Below are 20,358 nucleotides of genomic sequence, written 5' to 3'. Positions count from 1 at the left end.
TGATGACGTAGTCGTCCGGACCCTCACGGTCTGGTCAGCATACCGGGCACAAACGCATCGGAGGCGGAGGTCTGTTTCCAGCTCCTGGACAGTGAAATCACAAACAGGTGAGTACCTGATCGGCACAGCGGGCACACGGCGTGTTCAAAAAGTAACAAAACAAGTAATATTTTTATTTAGCTGCCTTATTTTCCTGCGACGGCCGTTAAAACACAGCTGGACTGGCTGCTCGATGACCTCCAGACTCCAGAAAAATTGAAAGGGAAACCTGATTGAAAGCTTTAAGGACTTGAAGGAGGGCTGAAACTTGTTTTGTGTGTATTTGCGACGGTCTGATCTTAGCTAAATCGACCACCCGTGAGAGATTTGGGTGATACAAAAATACAGGGTAGCGAAACATTTTCATAAGGCGGGTCATTCTTCACTGTTTGAACTGCTCGGGAGCTTTAAATCTGCCCTGAAGCTGTAGCTGGTACAGGTCTATACAGGCCAGAACATCCAGACTGGCCAACAGCCTGTATCCACAGGCTGTGAGGCTCCTGAACTCTCTGCCCCCCTCTCACGGACAATAACCATATCCAACTTCTTAATAGCAATGAACTGGTCTGCATTGGTGCATCATATCTTTATTCTCTTCCCCCTCCTGCCCCCCCCCCCTCTTTCTTAAATAGATAACTATCATATCTGATATCATATCTCACAGTACAATAATATTGAATGGGTTGCATTGTTGTATTTTGTCATGTTTCTCAGGTCTTTGTCTGAATTTCTACGAACATTATTGCTAAGGATTGTCTTATTGCATTGGAGTCACACTGGGTTAAATATGTACACTTGGGTTTTAAGGGGTATTTATTATTTTCTTCTTTTTTTTTGGGTTGTATGGAAGCCCCAAACGCAATTTCATTGTTCTTGACAATGACAATAAATAAATAAATACTAATACTAACAAACCGTCTTTTGGAAGCTGGAACAAAGAAGCAGCTGGGGGGTGTCGGGAGTTGCAAGAGCGTTCATGGCCCTCTTATGGTTGTAATGGACAGGGCAGCGCCCAGGATCACGGCAGTGGGGGGCCCACAGCAAATCAAAATGCTTGATCAGGAGAAAAACAGATGTGGAAACCGCTGCAGCCCTGTGTCCTGCAGAAGAGTTTAAACATTGTTTTGTCTTGAATAAGAAGTGGATGATCTGATATCGTCGCGTTGGTGTTGATCAATATTGTTGTGACGTTATTCTTTGGCGTGCCAAGCCATTCGTGCATTTATGAAATTCCAGTGTTGCAAGGACAATATCAATTCTGCTTAGCGTTTATTAAAGGGTTAGGGTCAGGGTCCGTTGATCAGCGGACAGAGGCGGTTTCTCGCAGCTTAAGTACAGTTTTTTGTTTTATGGCGGTTTTTCCTGAAGTCGCAAAAGTATGACGTCACAACATTCTGATTGGTCACTTGCAATGTTGATCCTGGAACAACATTTACTATGTTGATCTGGGAACAACACCAATACCACGATATCAGATCGTGCAATAAGAAGTCCAGTAAAAGTCACACCCTGCTAATCAGTCTTAGCATCAAAATATACTTAAAGAGTTAAAGTACTCATTCTTATTAGTAGGTCAATATGATTTATTAATTTGTGTGTACACACACACACTTTCAACTTGGGACTTGGGACACTTACATGTGTGATGTGCTATAAATAGAAAACAGCCTCAATATAAAAGAAAAGTGGGAGCTTGGATTAATGATAGGGTGGGGCTAGGTTTCACAGCGGGTTCACCTGAAACCTTAGCTGACTGTGACCTACACCCATTTTCACACCTGGACTCCTGTGATTCAGTAGAGGATCAACAGGGGGCCCATGTCTGTCTTGGGGGGACACTCGCATAGGGCTTTAATCTGGGACTCTCCACCATTTGACCCTAGAACTGAAGAAGCTTCTTGGATGAGAGGTGAAACGTCTTCAAGCAACTTAGAGAAGTCCAGACGCTTTTCTTTCCAGCTCCTTAGACCTCGAGCTTGGATTAAGTGTGTCCACTGAGGACAGCGCCCGGGTGGACATGTGTATGAATTGTCACAAAGGTATTCGTAGTAATCTATGGGAAAAATTTTGATTGGAAGAATAAATTAGAGTTTTTAGAGACTCTCAGGTCTCAGCATCAGATAAAGATTGGAGGAGCTGCAGGTTCATTGGGGATCATGTATTCTGGGCCTGTCCAATAATCCGGGGATATTGGCAGTTGTTACTATGTTCCTATGGTGTTTGTACTTCCTCAGAGCGCTATAGGATAACTGTGAACTGGAGGAAAACATCACCACCAACAATAATCCAGTGGATGCTTAGACTAATATAGATAATTGAGTACATGACATCATAGGTAACAGTAATTCTGATGTATTTGAATGCTTGCTCAGAGGACTCGAACACTGCATTTTTCATTAGTTTTAATTTTTATTATTAAAATCTTTGCTTTTACATCTTCTTAGTTTCAGCTAGGTTCTGTGTGAGTTCACGTGTTTCACTTTAGTTTTAATTTAGTTTGTAGTAGTTTCTGTATTTGCATCATCTGCTAAACGAAAAAAAACCCAAAGAATTATTTCCTATGCAGAAATAATTCAGGAAACACAGCGATCCCATTATCATTTATTACTGCTGTTCATGCAACATTTATAGAATAATTATGAAGTTAAATTGAACAAAGTGAGAACTGAAACAAATAAAATTGCTGTAATATGTGCAATATTCTCATTCTCATGTTTTCAGACTGATGTAATTCAATCAGATGTAATAATACTGGTTAAATTATTAAATTCCACTTCCACTTAGTGCTATTTGGCCTGCTGTGCCATTTGACTTAACTGACAGTAATGAAGAAAAGCTAACCTATGAAGACGAGTTTTTAGCAAGTTTAACATTCCTGATAGAACCTGATAGGCTGAGAAAGGCTGTTCCAAAGTTTATGTGCTACAACCTTAAAAGTGTGATTGCCTTGCGTGAGCACCGCCTAGTTTAGTAGATAATGTCAAAAAAGCAACAGAACAAAAGGCAGTTGGTTTAAAAAAAAAAAAAAAAAGAATGAATAGATATTCCACTACAATAGATTCCTACATAGCAAACAAAACAGCCTGCTTTGATGAGTGTTTTTCCACTTTGCTGCATATTGTCATTTGCAGCCATCTTTTGCCTGCAGTGTCGTGTTCCCTGCATTTTGGGAGCTCATGATTCTTACTGATTCTGAGAACCTGTCATTAGAGCCTTGCATTTTAGGTTCACCTTTGGAGTGGGTCGTCTGTATATCTATGCTTTAGGTCAGTGTTTCCCAACCCTTTGGAGCCACAGAACATATTTCACATTAGAAAATACACACGGCACACCACCAAACAATAATATCACAAAAAGCATATTGATCATTTTCCCCCTGCGCATCAGGTATAGCGGAATTGACTCGGTTTGTCTCCAGTATACCTTTTTGTTTTTCTTTTGACCGCTACTCATGCAAAGGCCTTCATCTGGGTCGGAATTTCTCCAGGACCCAGGTCAGATTGACTACTTTTTCTTTTCAAATATTTATCTATTGCTATTACACGCTGTGCTGTCTCACTCACAGCATGACTATTATGTAATTTCTTCTTCATCTTCTTCAGTTGTGCTTCCCTCTAGTCGAAGACAGTGTAATTGTTCTGCCCATTACTCACGCCGGTCGCTTAGAGCACTAATCAGGTGGAAACAGCACACCTGATCATTTCTCATGGCACACCTATGTGCTGCAGCACAGTGGTTGGGAAACACTGCTCCAGGTAGTACTTAATTTACTGCTTGTAGAGTTGTTGCTTTAATTTAGTTACTTGTATCTAGAAGTTTAAATGTGTTTTTTTTTTTTTAATTTTCTGATCTGCTCTTTGGGCTGTTTATGGTTTGAGCTACGCTGTATTCTTACATCTGTTTAGACTCGTTAGCTTTAGTTACCTGTAACTGAGGGTCGTATTCAGCTAGTTCCCATTTTGTGTTTTCATTCACTTCCTCCTTCTCTTGTCTGTTTGTCTTTTGACTTTAGGCGTTCCCCTGCCTTCCTCTTTCTTCGTTCAAGTCAAGTTAATCTTATTTCAGTTTTATTCTCAGTTTTCCTTTGTTGTGTCGTCTGTGTAGCTTTTTGTATTTCTAGTGATTTCTGGCTTTCCTCCTTGTGTATTCTCACATTTTGTTCTTTATAATTCTCTATTCTTTCGCTGCATTAGATGCTGACTAAGCTTGTTTTTCACCTGCTGCTCTTGGAGCTGTAAAACTATGAATAGGACATGCAAATCTTCATACTGGGGAGCAGGTAACTCTTAGGTCATAGTTAGAGGTAATAAACAAGTGAAACTGGCTTTGTGTTCTACAGCGTCACAGACCAAAGTTTCTTTTGAACAATGCCATGAATTAAAGGCAGGTTAGGGTTTATCTGCTGTCAGGATCGCAGGTCCTAAAAGTGAAACTCAATTTTAGACTGATTCCCATCAAGGTGACATGCAGAATATTTACTTTAATTATTCTGATACATTCTGAACTTCTTAAGAAGTTCAGAATGTTTTACTATACAAACTCAGGCACCAACGCCAACCCCATTATGGTTGCCTGCTGCTTAGTGCGAATATACATTGACTATTTAAACAACAAGCAGAAATGTGTACATGCTGACATTTGACACATTGATAGTCACTCAGATCCATCATGGAAGTTGTTACAGTGGTAAATGTGGTATGTGTCCCTTTAGTCACACCTCTTGAGTAGCTAATCCCCACTTAAAGTCTCGGTTATAGAAAATCTTTTCAAAGCACGGTCTGAAACCACACTGCAGTGAAAAAATAATTAGCATTCATCCAAGTCAAGGCTTTTATTCTCTGTATCATGAATAATAATACTGTTAGATAGACGAGTTTGAGACACAGATTGCAGGTCATGCTGGCTGTTAGAAGAGCTGCAGGTTTAAGGCACTCTGCCATAGGGTTCAGGTCCATCTTTTATATACAGTCTATGGTTAATTGCATAAGCAAATACTAATCAAACAGAAAATTAAAAATAATGCTTAGAAGTTATTATATATGGGTAAAAATAGAAACTGTAAATTATCAAAAATTCACCAGAGGGTGCTAAAATAACTTTTCATCCTTTGATTTCTCTCAACTTTCCTGTGATGGACTAAGATACAGGAAAAGGTGGAAGAAATCATGGATGCTAGGAAGTAAGGAGAGGAGAAAGACAAAGTGAAACTGAGTTACGAAGAGTGTGTATTAAGACTGTTTTTATTTTAGTCTGTGTCTGAGTGTTACGAAAGAACTCGATAATTAGAGCGTTCCATTTTTATTGCAGAGTTTTATTAGTGTAGCGCTGCTGGACTGGCATGTTATTCCTGCCTTAACTGTGTGTGTAAACTGTTTAATAATCTGAGCTGCATAAGCAGGCAGCAGCGGGGAGATGGGTCTGACCAGCAGCGCATACAAACACACTAATAAATCAGATGATGAATTTTTCATCCCGTGTCGTCCAGCATTATGAGTCAGCGGACGGAGCGACGGGGGATACACGTGGACCAATCAGACCTGCTGTGCAAAAAAGGATGCGGTTACTATGGCAACGCAGCCTGGCAGGGCCTGTGCTCAAAGTGCTGGAGGGAGGAGTACCAGCGGGTACGGCAGAAACAGATCCAGGATGACTGGGCACTGGCAGAAAAGTAAGACCTTTAGCAGTCCTCAAACGTCTCCAGAGGAAAGCAAAGTGTGAGAGAGGCTAAAAGCAGAAACACAGAACATTGTGCTAAATAGCTCCATTAATGAATGAACCACTTTATAAATCACCAGGTGCATTCATTTGAAAAGAAACAGACGTGCTCATTGCAAGCTTATTGTTTCCCCTCTAATCAACTTTGCTTGGTTCCAGGCTGCAACGAGAGGAGGAGGCAGCGTATGCCAGCAGTCACGGTGTGCAGACTCAGTCCACAACGCCCCCGCAGCCTGGACATGCCTCGCTGGGTCCCTTCTCCAAGTTTGAGGAGAAGAAAACCAATGAAAAGACTCGGAAAGTGACCACCGTCAAGAAGTTCTTCAGCCCTTCGTCACGAACTGCTTCTAAAAAAGGTATCACATTCATTAACATCAATGTGTGTGCACTTGGGGTGCTTTGTGAGTGTTTTGTTGATCAACTCGCAGCTGCATGCTTTAGCCTGAAATAGTCAGGGGTTGGGATTAGGTGTATATTGGTGTTAGTGTCTTACCACGTCCATGCCAATAATAAGCAACTGCAGGAGGTTGTAAAAAGAAATTACGGTGGAAGGTTGTGGTGATAACAGCTCTTCAAATGAGGATGGTTACTGATGATAAGTCATCAGTGGTGGTTTAATATACAGCTGGAGGTCCCAAGAAAAATGAAGACTTCGGGAAGCACATGCTGACTTTAGAAAGTGGTTTCTGTCCTAAGAACAACATCTATATTCTTCCCCTGTCATCAGAGCACCCAGCTGCTTGCCACATTAAAAAATGTCTTAGTTTGCATAAAGCTTAGTTTGCTTTGGCTGCCAAAGCTGAGGAGAATTGCTGTTTTTCTCAGTCCATTCAGTTAAAAGAACCTGAAAGTAATATTTAAATGTTTATAGCTTTCCTTTGTTTTTAAATCTTAAGGTGGAAACAGATGTTGTTGTTCTAGGGGTATCATGCAGTTGTTGGTCAGAGGATAACAACAACTGAAGTTCAAACCAGGCATCAGAAGGATGAAGAAAGGTGATTTAAAAGATTTTAAACGTGGGATGGTTGTTGGTACTAGATGAGCCAGTATTTCAGACCCTGCTGATCTGCTGGAAGCATCTCTAGGGTTTAACAAATATAGTTTGAAAAGGAGAAAATCCTGCAGGAAGTCAGAGGAGAATGGCCAGAGTGCTTTGAGCTGATAAGAAGGCAACAGTCACTCAAATAGTTATTGTAGAAGAGAATCTCTGAGCTCACAGCATGTGGAGCCTTGAAGCAGATAGGCTGCAGCAGCAGCAGAAGACCACCTTGACTGCCATTTCTCTCAGCTAAGAGCAGGAAGCTGAGGCTACAAATCACATAGGTTAACCAAAATTTTAAAAATAGTAGATTGGAAAAATGTTATCTGGTCTGTGAGTCTTGATTTCTGCTGTGGCATGTGGTAAGGTCAGAATTTAGTGTAAACAACATGAAAGCATGAACCACCCAGCCCTGTATCAGTGGTTCAGGATGTGTCCGGTGTCCGGGATATGTTCTTGGCACACATTTGGGCTCCTTAGTACCAACTGTGCATCATCTAAAGCCCACAGCCTAGCTGAGTATTGTTGCCAATTACTTCCATCCATTCACAGTCTAATCTCTTTAAGTTAAGTTGTACTTAATACAGTGTTCAGTGAATGGACATTACAAGTGTCCTGAGTTCCTCTGATGGTGTAAGGGGGGGCACTCCTTCATCCACACTTGATGTTGCACAGCATTTATAATAACTTGTGACAAATGACAAAAACATTTTTTGGTGTTTTGCTGTGAAATTTAAAAATTTTGCTCTGAAGAGGTAATTCTTGCAATTATTTAGTGGCATGACAGCTGCGTAGGGAGTTATGTGTCCTATGATGAGAGTAAGTAATACATGTTTATCTGAAGTACCTACACCTATTGGGGGGAGAATTATTGTTTTATTTTAAACTTGATTTTTTTTTTCCCTAACTAGAAACCCAAGAAGGTAAAACCAGTCCGTCCATCAGCCGCCACGCAAGCTTCGATACGGACCAAGTGTCCAAAGACTTTGTGGACTTCCTGAAAAACCTCCAGAAGCCCGGCCGGGAGATCCACAAGCAGTGCCGAGTCTTCCTCGTGAACATGTCAAGCAAGAAGGTGCGACGTACTCTGACGCTCATTGACTCAATGACACCAGTCGTTTACTTTTGAATGTTTCCATGACTTTCCACGCGAAGAACCTTCTAAGGTCTTTTGTCAACAGGACCTGGGTGCCGATGAGCTGTCAGAGTGCGTTCAAGATTTCTACCAGAATTTGGCCGACCGCCTGATGACTCACTTTAAAGGTAGGATTGCAGAAGTTGCAACTTTACCTCAAGTATTTAAAACAATCATTAAGACATTCTCAACGCAAACAGTCTGAGAAGCCACTAGATGGCAGCACAAGCAGTATTTTATATGCTCTAATGTGCCTTTGTTCACCAGGCTCCTCTGAGTCTGTGGAGCAGGTGATGGACCAAGTGGAAAAGTACATCATGACTCGTCTGTACAAGAGCGTTTTCTGTCCAGAAACCACTGATGACGAGAGGAAGGACTTGGCCACACAGAACAGGATAAGGTGGTTCTTCCTGGACTGAACAACTCAGCACAGCCTGGTGTTTTTAGAATATAATATTTTATGTCACATTGTCATTTTTGTGGATTTTCCTGGCTTTGGCATTAGATTTTGTGCAAACATGGGGTTTTTATGTGTAAGCTGTGTGTGCCTGGTGAATAGAAAGCCTCAGTGCACAGCGCTCGCCTTTAATCTTCATCCGCCTGTGAAAACTTCAGTCTGAATGCTTTCTGAGTCTGTGCAGTTGATTACACAATAGCCATTTTTAGCTGTGTTTTTCTTACATTTGGAAGCACAGTGGCAGCTGCTGACTGCACGTGTCTGATGTGTTTGTCACCCTGGAGCGAAGTGACTGTAACAAATGTGTATGGTTACATCATATGTAGACACAAAAAATACAAAAAATAAGAGTGTCAGGCTTACGTGAATGAACACAATGTTTGTATGCCTTTTTTTTTCTCTGATTCTGATTCTCTGTGTTGCAGGGCTTTGCACTGGGTGACCATCCAGATGCTCTGTGTGTCCATGGATGAAGAAATCCCGGAAGTCTCTGAGAATGTGGTGAAAGCGATAACAGGTCAGCGAGCGCTCAGACGCGCTGTTTGATTGCGCTTGATCCTAGCGGTGCTGTCGTTTTGCAGTTTTGTCGTGAACTTCACAGAGACCAAAATCTGAGTTAAAAAAGAGTGAATGTTTTACTCCATCAGATAAATGATTGGTCATGAGTATCACTGCTGTCCTCACTTGTTTCTGCCACACACAATGTGTCCTCATTAAAACAGTTTCGGGGAGTTAAAAATCCAAGTAAAATTGTACAGAAAATGGTTACAAACCACAGAGTCACTGGGTGCTGGAAGTCAAGTGGACATCTGTCACCCGCCTGGTACATGCTGTTGGAAACCTAGAAATGACTCCCAACCCTTTAAAGACAGTGGCCTACCCCAGAAAGATAATAGACCCCGCCATTCTGCAGAAAAATATTGAGGAACAGCTCAAGAAACACAATGAAGAGCTTCCAAGCTCCCAGAATTGCAATCCATCCATCTCCAGAAGCGAAATGTATAAATCCACCTGAATATGGGCCATCTCTCCTGTAGGGATCCGTTGCAGTCAAAGGCAAAGGCCTTGACGGTCTGAAACCCTGCTACTGAAAGTGATTGAAAATGTGAATTAGAACCCCAAACTAAAAACTGCAGTTCTTCTGATGGCCACTTGAGGCTGGCTCCAAAAGTGGCTCTGTCCTCATAGACTCCCATGTTAAAATCTTAAAAGTTAACAGCATTAAAAACCATATTTACAGCCACCTACAAAACATGGCTTTGACCTCTGTGAATTATGCCTTTTTATAACATGTCTATAACTTCACACACAGATGTGCCAGCAGTCCATGAGGGTTCACCTTCACTGCTTAGACTCACTTAAATTTAGTTTGACTCATTTACTCCATTTATGAGTCTTTTATTAAAATTGTAGGTGATCCAGCATGGGAAAAGGTGCAGACTGAGAAATCCTGACTGTGCACATCTTTACATCAATGTCTGCAAATATTTATCAAAATTAGGGGCAGGGATAGCTGAGTAGGTAGAGTGGTTTGAAGGTCGGGGGTTAAAATCCACTGAATGGCTATCCTGAGGTACCCCTGAGCAAGGTACCGTCCCTACACACTGCTCCCTCGGTGCTGGATTGGCTGCCCACTGCTTCGCTAGAGTGAATGGGTTAAATGCAGAGAGTAATTTCTATACAGGGATAAATAAAGTATACATTATATTACAAAATTATGTCAGAAAATATAGTTTATTGAACATTTTAACCATTTCTGTTGTTTAAACTCCAAATAAACAACATTTTGTCCCGCTCAGTGCATCCACACACATCTAGAAGGGCGATAGGGTCAGTGAAACTTGCCCCCTTTAATGACGCTGGCAACCTTTCCATCTTGGGCCTGAGGCAATAATGCTGTGTGCATTGCAGTTGATTGGCTGTTCTTGTAAACCTAGTGAGTTTTTATCTGAAGTTTAATCATTTACTAAAGTTCAATAATCCAAAGAACAGAGACAGTTTCACACAGTTAAGTTAAGCCTATCAGCCACTGCCTATCTACAGGGTCCTATCCCAACGGATATGAGCCACAGGACACCTCCTGATGGTTTTTGTAGCCCAGAGGGGACATAGGCTGTTTCAGGCAGGTGTTCTTAATATTGTGGAAAAAGAGTGTATATCTGCTCTTTGTTCTATGTTCTCCTTTGAGAAATAAGCAGCCTTTTGTCTGCCTTTGAAGAGGTTTTTCTTGTCTTTGTAGTCTTTAAAACTGAGCTGTATGGCTTTCAAACAGTCGCTCCATCCATCCTTCATGTGTAGAAATGAGCTTAACTTGCTAATGGATTTGATCTGGCAGCGCCGTGCGACGTCTGGTGCTGCAGATGGTGAAGACAGACGCTCTGCTGTGAATATATAATGTTCTTTAAGTGCCAGGATGGAAATAAGTCATTTGTAAATCATCCTTATATATATTTTACCTCCAGAGCAGAACAAATAAGTTTTACTTAATAAACGTGTGACCTGATTAGCTCTTTGTTTCAGCCTTCATGAGCGAATCTTGGTCTGTTCCAGATATCATTGAGATGGATTCGAAGAGGGTTCCTCGGGACAAACTGGCCTGCATCACACACTGCAGTAAACACATCTTCAGCGCTATTAGGATCACCAAGAACGAGCCGGCGTCCGCCGACGACTTTCTCCCCGCGCTCATTTACATCGTGTTGAAGGCTAATCCTCCACGACTTCAGTCCAACATCCAGTACATCACCCGATTCTGCAACCCCAGCAGGCTGATGACCGGAGAGGATGGATACTACTTCACCAACCTGGTCTGTTTTTCTTTCTTCTTGTCCTACTTCAAAGCCTGTTCAAGCTGATGACCTGGGGTCCAATGAGGGTAGTTTAACATGTCTGTAATAGTGTTTCTCCTGCCTCACCAACAGATTTTGAGGGGTGATTGTTCATGAGAGCACAATGACATCATGCACGAGAAAGGCAATGAGTCTGAGCTGCTTTACTTGAAAGAATTCAGTGCATTGAGTAAATAAACCCAAACTAACAAAAAATGCACAGAGAAAAAAAAGTGTAGTTGTAGTGTCGGTAATTTCCTTCCAGGATTCATTATAAGGAATCGATTTGTGTTGTTTTACCTAAGAAGTGTGTTTGCTTCAGGTGGCAGAAAAGCCGATTTAATGTGTTTTTGTATACTTAAGCTAAATTGGCAAACATTATGCATGAACATTTTTTGGTCAAAGCTTCTAAACTGTGACAAATTTCTGCTTCTTCCTGTTGGATTTTATTGTGAACGGATTAATTATTTATTTGTAGTTTTTACTTGAGTCTCTGAAAGTTAAATTTGGAGGATTCTGAGAGATTTTACAGTAAAAATTGATAAATCCAGATAATGAAAAGTGAAATAAGTTTTGTGTTATAACTGTAAAATCAGAGTAAAGATTTCAGTGGTTATTTAGCAGCCAACACATGTTAACAAACATCAATACACCAAACCTAGCAAACCTGCTAATTTACATAACATAAGACCACTGTTCAAGATGTGCCTTAAATGCTGGGAATGTGGAGCGCCTCTTTATTGTCTTTGCTGAGCTATTCGTGCACTTAGTTCCCTTTACTGACGGCACAGTTTGTCCAAATGTAATTAAACCCCTTAATGAATAATATCCAAATATATGTGGGAGTATGGAGTATTTAATGAGTGTTATGTCATAGACAAATACATTTTTCAGATTTGAAGGGCTTAAATGTCTCTATCTGCTTTTTTTTTTTTTCTTTTAAAGAAACAAGCATTATATAAGGTTATTTCTTATCTGCCAGTTTTAGAGGCACTGATAGGTGCAATCGCATGGCCTTCAGACAGAGCCACACAAGCTCTTCCTCACTAAGCTAAGCAGAACAACAAACACACTCAAAGGCCACTTTATTAGTTATACTTTGCTAGGATCCCATTCTTGCATCTTCACGGCATAGTAGGAACAATCCAAGTGTTACAGCAGAAACCGAGATTCATCAGACCAGGCAACATTTTTCCAATCTTCTGTTGTCCAATTTTGGTGATCCTGTGTGAATTGTAGCCTCAGTTTTCTATTCTTAGCTGATAGGAGCGACACCCGGTGTAGTCTTCTGCTGCAGTAGCCCATCTGCTTCAAGGTGTGATGTGCTGTAAATTTAAAGATGCTCTTCTGCACATCTTGGTCGTAATGAGTAGTTATTTATGTTATTGTTGCCTTCCTAACAGCTCAAAGGAGTTTGGTCATTCTCCTCTGACCTCTGGCTTCCTCATTTTCTCCCAGAGAACTGACCGCTTCCTTTGGCTGTGTGGGAAAATCCCAGCAGATAATCTGTTACTGAAATATTCGGGCAAACGACCATGCCACGTTCAGTTTCTCTTATGTCATGTTTTGTCCTTATTATGATGCTTGGCAGGTCGACTACATGCCTAAATGCACTGAGTTGATACCATGTGATTGGCCGATTAGATATTTGCATTAACGAGTGGTTGAACAGGTGTATCTGATATTGTAGCCGGTGAGTATATTTCCGAGTTGGTTTAATTTTCATGTGTGCTTATACCTGCATCCTAACAGGCTTTAAATGAGGCCTGCAGAGACGTTTATGTGACTCTTTAGAGAAGCATAACTGTCACGTCATGGCACTCTTGTTCCCCAAAATGTTGGACTAACCCTTGTAACATAAGGCCATCTGGCTCTCTGTGACTCAGTTTGACGTGCTGTCAGAAAATCATCCATGATTTCAGTTGGTTTTCTTTTTTTTTTTTAATTAATTAATAAATTTTTATTTTTTAGTGCTGTGCAGCTGCCTTCATCGAGAAGTTGGACGCTCAGTCTCTCAATCTCTCCCCGGAGGAGTTTGAGCGTTACATGTCGGGCCAAGCCTCGCCAAGATGCAGCAGCGCAGAGGGCGAGTGGCCCCACACCGGTCCAGGAGCTGGCGTGGCTGCCACCAACCCTGTCCTGGCCCAGCTCAACCACAATCTGGAGCAGCTGTCGACCATCAGCAGCCGGCAGGAGAAGGTGATGGAGGCCGCTCAGAGCCTCCAGGCTGACCTGCTCTCCTGGACCGAGAGCGTCCAGCGGGAGGTGAACGACATCCTGGAAAAATATCCGCTGACCTGCACAGTTTCTGCCATTGATGCCAACAACATAGACAACGACAACCTGCCGCCGCCGCTGACCCCCCAGGTGTTCGCAGGGTAGTAAAGTCAGTAAAGGGAGAAGAAGCATTTCGCATGCCATGAAGGTACTTTACTTTGAAAATGGGAGTTTCCCAGTAGCCTCTGCACCTTAAATTTAAAGTGAAGTCATTTCAGTCAGAAAAAGGAAGAGAGAGGGGTGAGCTACAGGGAGAAGCTGCTTTTATTTGATTATTATTATTATAACTGTAACTATAAAAACACACTCCACGTACAACTGTTAACAAGGGATGCATGAGCTATGGAACATTTCTTTTTGTATAAGTTAGTTGTATTTTGGGGCATTTTACATGGAAGTTTATGCTGACAGTCTCCATTTATGAGACTGCCTCATGTGGCCATTTATGGAACTGCAGGAACTGTATTTGGCAGCTCAGTTTTGGCTTTTAGCTGTCGAGGTTTCTGCAGTTATGTTGCACAGTTCACTTTTATTCAACACCAAATGGACAAAACAAAGCAAAGAAAAAACAAATAAATTTGAAACAAAATTTAGTAGGTTCATCAAAAAAGGTGTGGTCAAGGGTCATTTTAGAAGAAAATAGGAAATTTATTAGGGAAAAAAAACTTTGTAAAGTGGTGAGAAAAAACAGGCTGGTTTGCATTAAAAACTTATGAGGAAAAGAAATGGCTAATTTCTCATAAATAAATGGTCAAATTACAAGGAAAAAATTGTCAATAAAAAACAATTTTTTAAAAGAGTTTTAAGAAAGAAATTCATGAGAAAAACTGGACAAGTTTGCAAGGAAAAAATAGCAAATTTGCTGTAAAAATGTTTATGAAAAATAACAGGTAATTATGTAACCAAAAACAAACAAATTTATGAGAAAGAAATGGCAAAAATATAGCACATATTAAACTCACCAGCTGCTGTTACAGGCAGATGATGCTGACAGGCTGGAGAAGAGAATACTCATGTTAGTACTAAATGATGATATGATATGAAATAAACGTACCTAAATTTACGTAACAATTAAAATAGATTTTAAGTGCGCAAATACAACAACCAGCTTCAGACAACTATCACTTATTGTCAGCTGTGATTTTGATTTTGCTCTTATTAATGACAAAATAAGCTCCTAAATGATAAGCTTGTTTGCCCACATTTCTTTACATGTTCACTCTTTATTTCACTAAAAAGCGATCCCGCAAGAGAAATAAATTAAAAAGCAGACTACTGCAGTTAAACCTCTGTGTGTGTGTGTGTGTGTGTGTGTGTGTGTGTGTGTGTGTGTGTGTGTGTGTGTGTGTGTGTGTGTGTGTGTGTGTGTGTGTGTGTGTGCGCGCAATTACGGTTTCCCTGTAACACCTTCAGCTGCCATTGTTATCTGCCACAGTCTTGAATTTTTTTTGCCGTGGAAGTTTAAACATCTGCAGGCCTGCAGATCGATGTTTTAGTCTGAGGACAGTTTCACGTTTGTCATTTTGTGGAGAAAAGAAATTCAGGTCTTACACATTTCTAACACAGAACCGCTTACAATTATCCTGCAAGCATGAATTTACCCTGAATACACACTTCAGGTTTTGTGTAATTTATGTTTCAATATTGTACTGTGTGTGGTTTTTTTAATTTGTTTTTAAAGATTTACAGTGTTTGTCTGGCTTTCTGCACCACATACCGGCCTCAGTAACAAACCATTGCAAAAATACGCATGTTACATGATAAAAATACTATTACTAATGTATTTTAGATTTTTTTTTTTTTTTTTTTTTAAATCTCATTTTGTGTACTGTATATTGTTAAAACAGTCCAGTGTCTGCCACTTTAAATCACTCCTGGTCCTGTTTCTGTGTTTATTTATTGACTGAGGATCTTTTAAGTACTGTCAAATCCAATAACATTGCTAGTCGCTGAAATAAAAGCAAAGGGATCGTATAAAAGCCTATAAAATGTGTGATTACTGTAAATTTACTCAGCTGCAAAAAGCATCTCCATTTGCCACGTGTGGCTTGTTTAATCCTCAGTAACAACCGCTTGATCTTGAAAAGGTTTTTGCTGTACATTTCTTTTTCTCTGTGCCACAGAGCTCTAATATCGGAGCGACATGTTCAGGCAGTAGCAGCAGCGCCAAATGTGTATTAATCCACAGCTGAAATTAGTCCCATGCGATTTCACTATTCACTCTAAGCTACAGTTCCCAGCTATTTCATATAAATTTTATATGTTTGTGATTTTAAAAAAATGATTTATGCCTTAAGATGTAACTGAAATATTTTGAGTGTGTATGAAAAATAATGAAATCTGTTGAATTGAAATTGAAAAACAATGTGTGATGAGCCAGACTTGTGAAGTAAATCTGCTACTTTAACTTTAACTAATACTTAACTAAAGTTTTAAGTAAATTAAAGTGAAAACTTCAGATGAATCACATGAAAAAATTAGCACAGTTAATAAATATTGGAGTGATGGATAATGTTATTTTGTTTTTTTTATTTTTTGTTTTTTTTTTCTGAGTGGAATAAAGAAAACAAAAACAAATGTTTTGGTCTTGTTCCTTATTCCAGGGTTGTCAAACATATGGCCCAGGGACCATGACAGGCCCACCAAAGGGTCCAGCACGGCCCACTGGGTGACTTTGAAAAAAATAAAAATTTAATCGGTGAGGAAATTTTGACTTTTAATGTTATTTGTTGTAAATAATAGGACATAAAAACAGCTGAAATTGTTAATGAATTCTGAGCCAGAGGTTTAAATCATTGTTAGTTTTACAGCCGCCCTGCGACAGACTGGCGACCTGTCCAGGGTGTACCCTGCCTCTCGCCCTATGACAGCTGGGATGGGCTCCAGCGCCCCCCGGGACCCTGAAAAGGCTAAGCGGAAGCGAATAGATGGATGGATGGATAGTTTTACAGCCACCATACTGACAAAGACTTCACCGATGGCGTGTACACAAAAATGTTAAAAGCATTAACCCTGTCAAGACTGAACCATTAAATGATTACAAAAAGTAATCATTTAATGGTTAAATCTGGAGTGTTTATTGAACAATTTGGCAATTTAAAAACAAAAGAAACATCAATTTAAAATTGTATCATTTTGGCCAAATCCAGCTATTTTTGTGCAGTTTCAGATTTATCAGCAATTTCCTTTACAGAGGTCTCATGTATCAGAGATCAGGGTTTAAGTTTTTGTTCCTAGTATTAGCAATGCATAAAATAACAATGCTGGTTATTTAGTTTTTCCAGTGGAGCTGAACACAGTTCTGCTCAATAGTAATTTTATCTCTTCATATTTCTTCATGGGTGCAGCCCTCCACAACAGTCTCTGTTTCTGTGGCCTCTGCTAGATGAACCGTTAAACGCCAGAAAATTCACACAGTAAAAAAACAAATAAAATTCTCTTTTAATTATGGGTCATACTGCAGGTAACGAGCTGCCAGTGTCAGTATGTGTGGTTAAAAAACAGGCTGTCCATCATCAGGTAAAAGGAATAACTTAAAAAGGTTATTAGGAAAACAACAACAATGATTTTAACACACCAGACTTTATCTAGTCTGTGAACAGGAGCAGAAATACACTGTACACCTCCTTATCTGCTCCTTAATGCAAATATCTAATCAGCCAATCACACGGCAGCAACTCAGTGCTTTTTTTTGTAGTCGTGGTGAGAATTAGAGCTGCAGTAAACAGAAACTAAACGGTTAATTTAACCATGAAATATGAACCTAAAATCTGAATTCAAAGTAAAATTACATTTCTCATTATTTTTACTTTAATATTGCAAAATCAAAAGCATTTACCTAAATTACCTAAATGTACATCTACAAATTATTTTACTGTCTCGGGACAGTCGAATCTTATGTTTTGTTGCCAGTTTGTGGTCAAAGTCAGCTTTTCCACATGTGCAAGTGAACAGATGTATGTCAAAAGAAGGAAAAGTTTTAGAACACCTTCTAGTGATGTTTACCTTCTCTCTCCTTTGCTGCAGAGAAAATGTTCAGTAGGGTTTAAATCTGGAGCCTGAAGTGGACACTTTATTTAAGACTGAGGCTGATAAAAGCTTTGGTTGCACCTCGGTGTGGCTGGGGGGTGGGTGTCACTGTCTTGTTGCAGGATGAAGGTCCTGCCAAAATAATCTTTACACTTCTAAACAACACCTGCTGCTCCCCCCTGCTGTCATCTGTTCCTCTGTCAGTGAGAATGAATTATCCGAGTCTGTCGAGGATGACGGTTTTTGCTGCTGTGTGCTTCGCTGAGGAGCGGGAATGATTTGAGTCAAGGGCACTTTGTGGTTTTCTTCACACTGTTGGCTTTCCCTGACTTTGGCAAAGGTTGCATTTATGCTCTCATCTGTCTCATAACTTTGCTTCAAGGCCAATTTTGGGTGCACAACACAAACTTTTTCATTATAAAATCTCCCCGTCAATGTCACACTTGTTTTGTGGTTATTCTTCAAAGCTTGGAGGATACAGTTTATTTTGAAGTCCATCACTAGTTTCTTTTCTGTTTTCTGAGCTTGATGTCAATCCTTTACTTTTTGTTTCCTCTTCTTACAGATAAGTTGTTTTTCTGTCATGTTCAGCTCTTTGGTCTTCGTGCAGCCTTCTGGCTCCAACTGATGCAAGATGAAAAGATGTGAAATAATGAAATGAAGGCTGGACGCCCACTGCTCTCACCTGCTGTGAAGAACTGATTCAAAAGGAAACACCTGGGCAGCGAGTTACACCTGCCACTGTGTTGCTTGCTAACTTTTGCACAAAAGACTCCAGCCTCTACTTTTGCCAGTTTGATCTCAGATTTAAAAGCCTGAAAGTACTAAAATCAACTAATTTTGATGTACTGTTTACACACTTTTGAAGTGCTGTGACAGGGACATTCATATTTCATCTTCTGTCAAGTTACAAACTAACAAAGATTAACCAAGAAAATAAATGAAGATAATTGTTACTTATGTTGATACCTCACTTTTGTTTGTGCTAAGCATTAGATTATCATAGTAAATTAATAAGAGCTTTATTTTTTGGAAACATATTTATGAGATAAAAAGGACACGTTACAATGATGCAGGCTTTGGTTGTGGGTTAACAAACTCACACCGAAACTTGTCCACCTATGTGGGTGTGCAAAAAAAGCAGTCTGTGGACTGATGCGCTACATTGATGGACATTGGCTACTTGCGATGTCAACCAGTGGTTTGTGGAAGACTTCACCATTTTGTTTGTAACCATCTGTGTTTTGGGAGGACAGAGTCACAAATGTGACGTGGATCTGATTGGCGAGGACCCATGTTTGCTTTTTATATGGTAGTCTATAAAGTTGCTGCTTGATTTTAATTCATAAGAAACAAAAACATTTTATGAGTTACAGTGGTCCCTGTTATTGGAGTTACGTTCTAAAAATAACCCGCGATAGGTGAAATTTGTAGCCAGCTTTATTTTTTACAATTATTATAGATGTTTTAAGGCTGTAAAACCCCCCACTGCACACTTTATACACTTTTCTCAGACAGGCATGAATATTTTCATACTTTTCTCTCTTGTTTAAACACTCTCAAAGTTCAACCCTTCGTAGAAAAGTAAGTCCAGTATTATAGAATTAAACCAAAGATCAAACCCTGTTTTCAGGTCCAGAACATGCGAATAGAGCAACATTAATGAATCAATGGTACGGAAGTAGAGGAAGCAAGAAGAATGAGTTGAGTAAAGTTTGACTTATCCTTATGGTCCGAAAAATACAGTAACTTCTACCTTCCTTTAGCATATCCAGAAGTCCAACTTTTTTGTGCGATGGGTAGCATCTTCCTCTGCCTTTTGGGTGCCACCGGAAGTGCCTTTAACGGTGCAAAACGTTTCATCGACATTGTTGTGTTTGTTGAGGGGGGGGGGGACTTACAAACATACAGTACAGCACTTCAGAGTCACACTGCTAGCGATCGAAGATTTATATAAATTTGACAAGCTGAACGCATTCTGTACCGTACAGGAGACACTGCATGGAGGAGATTGGACAATGGGCTACAGGCAATCAGGACGCAGAACACGATGCGCTGTGGAAAAAAAAAAAGAAATCAAGCAAAATTGCACAATAAAAATCAGCAAGGCGCGTTATCCGGTCGTTAAGTCTGACGTCACTAGCCGTGTCTGGACCTAAACTCCGCTGCACGTCCATATATCAAACGATCACTATGGCATTACTGAGAGTTGAAAAACTGTCTAAAGTCTTTCATCTTTAATAAAATGATCAGCGTTCTGCTCTACCAGGTGTAACAATTGAGTTTAACATCCAGGCATCCATGAAAACGGAATTTATGACATTTAACGGAGTTAGAAGTTAGCAGGGAGTTAGCTCGCTAGCTTCTATCTAAATACAATATAGCATGTCCTGACTGCGGGGTTTTAGAAACAAATTAAAACGTACAGCTCTGTTATCACTTCCAGCATAAATGAAGACAGAAAACTAAACAGCAGTGACGTTTGTACAGTAGGGTTACTGAAGTTGGGCTAGCTGGAATATAATGATGTGCTACGTGACCGCTAGCGACACAGCTATGTTAGCATAATATAAACAAGCTAACTTTTTTTTCTCCACTCGATAAAAGTTACCGTGAGTGTTCTCGGTGGTCAGGAACAAATGTAATCGCATGGCAGGATGCTGTAAAAGGACCAAACTTCAGCCAGGAGAACAACTGAGATAATCCATCCACAATACGAGGTTAGTCATTCATATACTGCTGCATGGGCTGGGCTGTAGTTACATCCTAAGGTTTTAAAAACTGAGCTTAAATAAATGATTAGCGGTAATAAAAGCCGAGGGAGGTCAACAGTGATCAC

At 40.2% G+C, this 20,358-nt stretch overlaps 1 protein-coding gene across 1 annotated transcript; it reads left to right on the top strand.

Moving 5' to 3' along the window:
- rabgef1 (RAB guanine nucleotide exchange factor (GEF) 1) lies at positions 1 to 16,069 on the top strand. The gene is made up of 10 exons (XM_085421166.1): positions 1 to 107; positions 1,999 to 3,794; positions 5,525 to 5,707; positions 5,914 to 6,110; positions 7,705 to 7,868; positions 7,975 to 8,056; positions 8,196 to 8,328; positions 8,811 to 8,902; positions 10,936 to 11,192; positions 13,185 to 16,069. The coding sequence occupies exons 2-10, from the start codon at positions 3,757 to 3,759 to the stop codon at positions 13,593 to 13,595; spliced, it is 1,557 nt and encodes a 518-aa protein (XP_085277292.1). The 5' UTR covers positions 1 to 107; positions 1,999 to 3,756; the 3' UTR covers positions 13,596 to 16,069.
- Positions 16,070 to 20,358: the final 4,289 nt, after the last annotated feature.

This window comes from Rhamphochromis longiceps, linkage group LG10, assembly GCF_057381845.1.
Source record: "Rhamphochromis longiceps isolate RC_006_pf linkage group LG10, R_longiceps_female_GT1.1, whole genome shotgun sequence".
NCBI classification, from domain to species: domain Eukaryota; kingdom Metazoa; phylum Chordata; class Actinopteri; order Cichliformes; family Cichlidae; genus Rhamphochromis; species Rhamphochromis longiceps.
Note: the sequence above shows the minus strand (reverse complement) of the source record. Positions and strands in the feature narration are given on the sequence as shown.